The 9,619-nt window shown below is 40.2% G+C and overlaps 1 protein-coding gene across 1 annotated transcript in view; it reads left to right on the forward strand.

The window, feature by feature from the left end:
• AGPAT2 (1-acylglycerol-3-phosphate O-acyltransferase 2) overlaps positions 1-9,619 on the forward strand; it is a 52,434-nt gene that overhangs the window by 21,629 nt on the left and 21,186 nt on the right. The window contains exon 2 of the mRNA XM_070955632.1: positions 9,430-9,563. Coding sequence (XP_070811733.1) covers positions 9,430-9,563 — 134 coding nt within the window. The remainder of the gene's footprint in view (positions 1-9,429; positions 9,564-9,619) is intronic.

A 9,619-nucleotide genomic window follows, 5' to 3' on the forward strand; every position in this document is an offset into this window, starting at 1 on the left:
TTGTAAATCCATTATAGGGAAATTTATTTATTTTATTTTATTTTATCTCGAATTTATATACCGCACTTCCTCCCGAGGGTCTCAGGGCGGTGTACAGCCAGATAAAAACATACAATACAAACATTAAAAACAATTAAAAGGATATATATTAATTTGGCTCCAATTTAAGATAACAAATCTATTAAAAATTAAAAATATGTTAAAAAAATATGTTAAGCCAGCCCAATTTACTGAAAAAAGAGAGTTTTAAGGGCACGGCAGAAGGCACCGAGGTCTTGGATTCTCCTTATCTCAGGGGGCAGCTGATTCCAGAGGGTAGGTGCCCCCACAGAGAAGGCCCTCCCCCTGAATCTAGGTCATTCTCCTGGTTTGCAAATTCTTTTTAATCCCCTTTAATTATTAAGACATCAGCTGGCTTCTTTCTAAGTGCATCATCTTTTTCCATCTCTTGTAGTCTTTCATTTTTAAATCCACTGTCAGATGAGTCTCAATCTGGTCCGGTAAAACTTGTTCCTCTTCCATAATATTTTTTAAACACAGTTGTCTAGAACAGACACTCTTAAAATTAACTTCTGAGTCCTTTGCTCAAAAACATAATTCAGTGTTAAAAAATAATTTGCTTAATTCTGTTTTAGTAAATCAAATTAAGTGCCCTTCCCCTTTAATTGTACACTTTAGTTCCTTCTGGTTCCCTCTTATGTCCAAGCTTCATAGTTAAATCCTATCAGATTTTTTAAAAAAAGAATTCAAAACAAAAGCATGTTCCCATGGGAAGGATTACATTTCTTTTTAGAAAAGGAAATATGTAAACCCATTTGCATCCCTTTGAAGGCGCTGACCTTGTTTTGAGTAAAAAGGGGACTCTTGTTTTGTCTCCCAGAACTCTGAACCAATTGGAGAGTATTGCTTATGGTCTCCTCATAAGGAGCAGCTGTCCGGAGCACTTATGGGTGATCCCAGGTCCTCTCTTTATCCGGAGAGGAATTACAAAAAATCAATTTCCTTGCTGGCTCTTCTTTCCACTGTAGTGATCAACTTTTTTAAAAAGTTTTTTTATTTTTTAGACACACATACACACATACAATATATTTTCTTTGAACAGAGTATTTGGCCGATTCACAAATTTAGACAGTGTTTAGTCATTTTACTTAAATTTACAATTTCTATATTTCCTTTTTGCCATATTTATTTTGCATCTATTTTTTTAAGAACCAATATTACCCTTCATTCTCATCTCTAATCTTAACCAAATTCAGTTTTTTCCTTCTATTCTATATTATACCCCTTCCCATTGTTATCTATTTTTATATCAATCCTCAAATTAATTATGTTGTGTTACAATTGTTCAATTCTTATAGAAATAATAAAACCACTTATTTTATAACATACATTTCCTTTGATAATACAGATCCAACATTTTAATATAAATCAGTTAGTTATATAACTATCTCTTTTTTCCTTTGTATATTAATCAATATGAACATGAATATTCCAATTATTTCCATACAATCCAATTTCTTACAAATCAATTAATTATGTTTACATGATAAAAAACCAAATAATTTTCCCCTTATGTTCCTCGAAACCACAACTTAGTCATTTCTGCTTTCATCACAATATACAATTAAAAATATTTCAATCATTACAGTTTCCCTAATTAAATTTCAAAACATAACAGTTCTAGCTGTTATCCTCTAATCCTAAAGCTTTCCCCATATATTACTCAAAGCCACAACTTAATCCTTTCTACTTTCACCATCATATACCGTTAAAGGTATTTCAATTGTTACAGTTTAAACTTATTCATATTTCTAAAAAAAAATGTCATTATCTAAATTTCAAAGATACAAATAAAAATATTCCAATTATTATTCATTTCATTTTTGCAATCATATGATTTCCCATTTATTTCTCACTACAGTTCATATTTCAGTTCTAAATATATACAGCATATTTCTCTTTCATTTCTTTTTCACCCTTCCCATTTTTATTTTTGCTTTCCCCCCTTTTTTTCTTTTGTGCTTTAAAATCTTGAACTCTCCTATTTTGCCCTAAATTTCCCATTGTTTCCCATCTCTTTTCTCCTTTTCTTATCGCCCCACTGTTTATCCCAATGTAATCATTCTGTATTTCACAGACCTGGACTCTTCTATTTTGCCCTACATTTCCTGTTGTTTTCCATCCTTTTTTATCTTTTCATTGTTAATCCCAGTGTAATCATTTAAGTTTTTTTGTGTTCTTTCTATTCCACCCTTCTTTCCTTCTTTGTCTCTTTCCGCCCTTTCTGTTTTTTCCATTGTTAATCCCACTGTAATATCTAAAAACCTCCTTTTTATTATTTATTTATTTATTTATTTATTTATTTAATTTATTTATTTAGTTCAATTTATATGCCGCCTTTCTCCGGGGACTCAGGGCAGCTCACAATACATTTAAAAAATCATTACAAAAACAGTTAAAAATTAAAAACATTAAAACCCATTCACACCATTCATGGCGGGATCTCGCCAGATCGCAAGAGCAAGATCAACGGCCCCAGGCCTGCCGGAAAAGCCAGGTCTTCACCGCTTTTCAGAAGGCCAATAGGGTGGGGGTCGTCCGGACCTCAGGAGGTAACTGGTTCCAGAGAGCTGGGGCAGCCACAGAGAAGGCCCTCCTCTGCGGGCCCATCAGCTGGCATTGTTTAGCTGACGGGACCTGGAGGAGACCAACTCTGTGGGATCTTACCGGTCGCTGGGAGCTATGCGGTAGAAGGCAGTCTCGCCTTTGCTTCAGAACTTGCTTTTCTTTGACTGCATTCAGTTCTTATCCAGTAAAAGTTACCTTTCTCTATGAAAATGGAGTCGGGGGTTTTCTTTCTTGGGTAATGAAAGGAGGCCGTCCTGACAGTAGCGATCGACATTTGTGGGACCATCTACAGTTCAGTTTCTTTTCTGAAGTCATGTGAACCAGAAAACAGAGAACAAAAAGTCCTTTGAAACGACATCTTAGCGCAGAGTCCCTCAAGCAGGCTGCATCACTCTGCAGAGGGTTCTGCAAAATGCCTTTTTCCTCACTGGCAGAAAAGTGAGGCCTTAGCTTAGTGCAGGGTGGATTTGATTTAAATCAACTCGATTTAAATCACAATTTAAATCACGATTTATATCACTAGTAAAAAGGCTTGATTTAAATCAACTCGATTTAAATCATAATTTTTAAAGAGCAATTGTCGTCTCTGTCCCGCAGCAGCTCTTCCTCTCATCTGCTGTTGACTCACTGACAGTCCCAATATTGCAGATATACAGCTTCCTCTTGCTACATAACTAAACTCCATTTCAAATGCTGAATAAAGTCAATTATTAATGTATCTTAAATAGAAAACTATCTTTAGTTTTCTATTTAAGAAAACTAAAAACTGTTAAAAACTGTCATCTGCACTTCTATAACTGTCTGGTTTGGCTCTGCAACCCAACAAGACAGACACAGACTTCAGTGGATAATTAGAACTGCAGAAAAAACCATGGCTACCAACCTGCCTTCCATGGAGGACCTGGATACTGCACGAGTCAAAAAGAGGGCTGTGAAAATATCTACAGACCCCTCGCATCCTGGACATAAACGGTTTCAACTCCTACCCTCAAAACGAGACTATAGAGCACTGCACACCAGAACAACTAGACACAAGAACAGTTTTCCCCCGAATGCCATCACTCTGCTAAACAACTAATTCCCTCAACACTATCAAACTATTCACTAAATCTGCATTACCATTACTATTAATCTTCTCATCCTTCCTAGTACTCATCTCTTCCCACTTATGGCTATAACCATGTTGCTTGTATCTTTACAATTTATATTGTTTTATTGTTTCCTAGTATGATTTGATTGCTTATTACTATCCCATACAACACTATCACTAAGTGTTGTATCTTATGATTCTTGATGAATACTTCGTACATATTATTTTTTCTTTTTATGTACACTGAGAGCATATGCACCAAAGACAAATTCCTTGTGTGTCCAATCACACTTGGCCAATAAAGAATTCTGTTCTATTCTATTCTTTAGATAGATTTTTTACTCCAAAAGCATTTTATTAAAATAAATTTGATAAAAATAAAAAAAATCTGATTTAAATTTTTAAAAACCATTTTTTTTTAATTCATCCATTTTTATCCACCCTGGATTAGTGCATTTGGGCTCTTGAGCTAAAGAGATTTGCAAAGCTGCTCTTTCCATCCTTATTTCTCTTCTGCTGACTCTGAAAAAGTCTTAGCCATTTATCCCAGAGATGGGTTGGACCTCTGGCCTTGATGTCTGGCCTAAGGGTTACTCACCGCTCTTTCTGCTCCATACGTTGGAAGTGGACTCTGCCCCCATTTGCATGAAGATGGAGCAGCTGCAGAGAGCCAATCAGATCCAGATTCTCAGGGTGGTGTGCCATCTGCCCCTCCCCCTCCCTTGGGCAGCCAGTGCGCTTTCCATCTTCTGGGATAGCAACATGGCTCCTCCTTCTATTTCGCCCCGACCAGCTCTTTCAACCTTCCTTACCCCACCTGCCTTCATCTCAGGAGCTGTTGAAGTCCTGCAGCTGATAGCAAGGCAAGCTAGAAAACTGCATCCAGTTTTGGTCACCACACTATAAAAAAGAGGTTGAGACTCTAGAAAAAGTGCAGAGAAGAGCAACCAGGATAATTAGGGAGACTAAAACATATGTGTCAGTTTGGAAGTTCATTTATTTTGAGAGAGCATCAAAACCTGACTTTTTATCAGGTTCGCCTGATTCGCCAGTTGCATCCCTTTCTGGATCGGGACTCGTTACGCACGGTCACTCACGCCCTTGTCACCTCACGCCTGGATTATTGTAATGCTCTCTACATGGGGCTCCCCTTGAGAAGCACCCGAAGGCTCCAACTGGTCCAGAATGCGGCCGCGCGGGTGGTAATGGGAGCAATGTGGCGCTCTCATGTAACCCCCCTCCTGCGCGAGCTGCACTGGCTCCCAGTGGTCTTCCGGGTGCGCTTCAAGGTTTTGGTTACTATCTTTAGAGTGCTCCATGGCTCAGGACCAGGGTACTTACGAGACCGCCTCCTGCCACCAATAGCCTCTCACCGACCAGTTCGCTCCCATAGAGAGGGACTCCTCAGGGTGCCGTCGGCCAAACAATGTCGACTGATGGCCCCCAGGGGGAGAGCCTTTTCTGTGGGGGCACCTACCATCTGGAACGGGCTTCCCCCGGAGTTACGAAACATCCAAGACTTACGCATATTCCGCCGAGCCCTGAAAACATTTCTATTCCAACAAGCTGGTCTGGCCTAACTCTCCCTTTTTAATTGGCTTTTAAACTGTCTTTTAAATTGGGTTTTAAACCTCTTTAGATAAATTTGGATGTTTTTTAATCTTTGAGCCTAAATTACTTAATCTGTTTGTTAATAGTTTTTAACTTCTATATGTATTTGTATTTATTATGGCTGTTCACCGCCCTGAGTCCTTCGGGAGTAGGGCGGTATACAAATATGAAAAATAAATAAAAGAAATAAATATGAAGAACAGTTGCAGGAACCGGGCATGGCTAGTCTAGTGAAGAAAAGGACCAGGGGAGACAGGATAGCATCTTCCAATATTTGAGGGGCTGTCACAGGGAGGAGGGGGTTGAGCTATTTTCCAAAGCACCCGAAGGCCAGACAAGGAATAATGCATGGGAACTGATCAACAAGAGATTCAACCTGGAAATAAGGAGGAATTTTCTGATACTGAGAACAATCCAACAGTGGAACAAAAGTTGCCTTCAGAAGTTGTAGGAGCTTCATCACTGGAGGCTTTCAAGAAGAGACTGGACTGCCATCGGTCAGAAATGGTGTAGGGTCTCCTGCTTGGGAGGGGGTTGGACTAGATGACCTACAAGGTCCCTCCCAGGGTGGATAAAAATCAATGATTTTTTTAAAAAAAAATCAAAAAAATCAGATTTTTTAAAATTTAAATCGGATTTTTTTTATTTAAATCGGATTTTTTTTATTTTTATCGAATTTATTTTAATAAAAAACTTTTGGGGTAAAAATCTATCGTAAGATAGTTTTCTATTTAAGATACATAAATAATTTAGTTTATTCAGCATGAAATGGAGCTTAGTTATGTAGCACGAGGCTGTATATTCTGCAACACTGGGACTATCGGTGAGTCAACAGCGGGTCAAAGGAGTAGCAGAGATGACAGTTGCTCTTTAAAAATTATGATTTAAATCGAGTTGATTTAAATCAAGCCTTTTTACTAGGGATTTAAATCATGATTTAAATTGTGATTTAAATCAACTCGATTTAAATCAAATCCACCCTGGTGCCTCCCAACTCTGTTAATCTGTATCTGTATCTAAACTGGGACTTGTAGTTTGGCAATGATTCCCCTTTCACTGAACAAAGGTTCAAAGTTACAACAGTGCTAAGAAAAGAACCTAACAACCTGTAGTTACACTTACAACTTTCACATCACGCCACACTGGTGTGATTACAATTTGAGCACTTGGCAGCTGGCTCCTGTTTATGACAGGTTTCAACATCCTGCAGTCACCTGATCACATTTTGTGATCTTTTTTTGGCCAAGTTCTGGCAAAAAAACACCGTTTGGGGGAAGCTGGATTTCTTTAAGAACTTCGTGATTTGCTTACCATGAAATTTGTCCTAAAATTGAATGTGTCTTGACTTACAATTATAGTGATTTAAGAGTGGAAATTCCGGTCACAATTATAATCATAAGTCAAGGACTAATTAACAGCTCTTGGTGGTTTGTAGCAATGCCAGACAGTGCTGGGACTACAGTTCCTACTCATGTGGGCAATGGCTGGGAATTCTAGGTGTGGTAGTTTCTCTAGGAAGTTTGGGTTTTTACAAACCAGGAGTGGAAGTTTCAGTCTGAAGTGAGCTTGTTGATCAGAAAAGTTGGCAGTTCAGTGGTTCGAATCCCTAGTACAGGTCTCTTGCGTGAGCAGGGGGTTGGACTAGATGACCTCCAAGGTTCCTTCCATCTCTGTTACTGGGCTTGCTGTCTTTTTATAAGTGTAAAAGGCTCAGAAGGCGCCCTTTGCCTCTTACCCTTCTATAAAATTTAACCAAGATACATTTTTCCCTTGCCAATTCTAGCTGCCCTATTCTGGTCTTAATTCCCATGCAGGCAGATCCATCAGAGATCTGCAGGTGGGAGCATCGGTTGGCATCACTAACTTGGGGATTTGAAAGGGCCACCCCTCCCCCATCTCCATCTGCCTCTTCATCCAGCCCAGGAGAGGTGAAAGTTGGGCAGCCCTTTGTCCAGGATGATCTTCTTGGGTTGGTAGTAGTCTAGATGACCTCCAAGATCCCGTGATTCCCATTGTCCTGAGCTGCAGATAATAACACAGAATAATACCATGTTTCCCCCAAAAATAAAACTGTGTCTTATTTTAATTTTTGCTCCAAAAGACGCATGACGGCTTATTTTCCGGTTAGGTCTTATTTTGGGGGAAATACAGTAACTAAACACTTCTGTCTGGTTGACGATCTTAACTGGGGCTTATTTTGGGGGTAGAGCTTATATTACGAGCATTCGAAAAATCATGCTAGGGCTTATTTTCCGGTTGGGTCTTATTTTCGGAGAAACAGGATAAGATTGGAAAGGATCTTGGAGATCTTCTAATTCAATCCCCTGTCCATGGCAGGAGATTCTGTCCCATTTCAGACAAATGGTTGTCTAGGGTCTTCTTAAAGACCTCCAGTGTTGGAGCACGTACAACTTCTAGAGGCAAGCCGTTCCACTAATTAAATGTTCCCACTGTCCGGAATTTTTTTCCTTAGTTCTAGGTTGCTTTCTTCTCTCCTTGATAAGTTTCCATCTGTTACTTCTTGTCCTACCCTCAGGTGCTTTGGAAATTAGGTTGAAATCCCCCCCCCTCTTCTTCTTTGTGGCAGCCCCTGAGATATTGGAATATTGCTATCATGTCACCCCTAGTCCTTCTTTTCATCAAACTAGACCAGGGGTCTGCAACTTTAAATACTCAAAAGAGCCATTTGGACCCCTTTCCCACAGAAAATAAAACACCGGGAGCCACAAAACCTGGGTGGGTGTGGCCAACTCGATGTCACTCACTTCCATCAGTCACATGACCAACCCCTAGCCACGCCTACCCAGCCGGTCATTAGGGCAGAGAACCAGTTGTTAAAAAACACCGGGAACCACAAAATTCTTTTAACATATCTCTGTCTCCCCTCCCTCTCTTTCCCCCCTCTCCCTCTCTCTCTGTATCTCTCCCCCCCCCTCCCACTCTCTCTGTATCTCGCTGTCTCTGCCCTGGTCGCTTCTCCATCCCCCACCATCACGCTTTCCTTCTCAGGCCAGGCGAGGAGTGACTAGGCGGGGAGGGCCAGCCAATGGTGGGATCACCTGACAGGGAGCCACAGCAGAGGGCCCAAAGAGCCGCATGCGGCTCCAGAGCTGCAGGTTGCTGACCCCTGAATAGACATTCCCAATTCCTGCAAACATTCTTCATGTGTTTTAGGTTCGAGGGGGAGAGAGGGAGGGAGGAGGAGGAGGGAAGGAGGGAGAGGGAGGGAAAGAGGGAGGGAGGGAGAGAGAGGCAGCAAAGGGATGCAGGCAGCTGTGATGTCAAGACAAGAGTGACACTGAAGGACTTTGCCCAGCCATAGTCTTGGCTGAAATACCTGAGTCATTTTCATGGATATTTTACCTTCTTGCCTCATCCAGAAAGCCGTTGATGGAGGTGACTGGAAGGGCGGAAAAGAGAGAAACCTGTTTTTCCAGCTGGGGGGCTGAAAGCAGGAAAAGTCAGGCAGTTCCTAGCCCTCTTTAATACCTCACCAAAAAGAGGTTTCACCATTTTTAAGTAGCCAGAATTTCGGGTTTAATGTGCGAAGAAAATATTGTATGCAGGCAAATGGGAAGAGAATTGGGGGGAAAATGTGGTTTTTGTTGAGGAACAGCTTCGGGCAGGGTGGATTTGATTTAAATCGAGCTGATTTAAATCACAATTTAAATCATGATTTAAATCCCTAGTAAAAAGGCTTGATTTAAATCAACTCGATTTGAATCCTAATTTTTAAAGAGCAACTGTCATCTCTGCTACTCCTTTGACCCGCTGTTGACTCACCTATAGTCCCAGTGTTGCAGAATATACAGCCTCGTGCTACATAACTAAGCTCCATTTCATGCTGAATAAACTAAATTATTTATGTATCTTAAATAGAAAACTATCTTTTGATTTTTACCCCAAAAGTTTTTTATTAAAATAAATTCGATAAAAATCAAAAAACCCGATTTAAATAAAAAAAATCTGGGTTTTTTTTATTTTTTTTAAAAAAATCATTGATTTTTATCCATCCTGGCTTCGGGCCATCTTTGACTTCACCTCTCTGGAAAGGCCAGTTGTCTCATCCCTCACTTTTGCCTTTTTTTTTTTTTTTTTAGGCTCATTAAAAACGTGGTTCGCACCTTCAAGTACGCCTACGGCCTGAGGTTTGAAGTGAAGGGTCTGGAGCACTTCGAGATCGAAGGTCCCTGTGTCATCGTTTCAAACCACCAGAGCATCCTGGACATGATAGGTAGGGGTTTGGGGTTCCATGGGTCACAGCGGGAGGGCTGGTCTTAGGGGGTTCAG

Source organism: Pituophis catenifer, unplaced genomic scaffold, assembly GCF_029215685.1.
Source record: "Pituophis catenifer annectens isolate HBS135680 unplaced genomic scaffold, rPitCat1.0.hap2 SCAF_17, whole genome shotgun sequence".
Taxonomy (NCBI): domain Eukaryota; kingdom Metazoa; phylum Chordata; class Lepidosauria; order Squamata; family Colubridae; genus Pituophis; species Pituophis catenifer.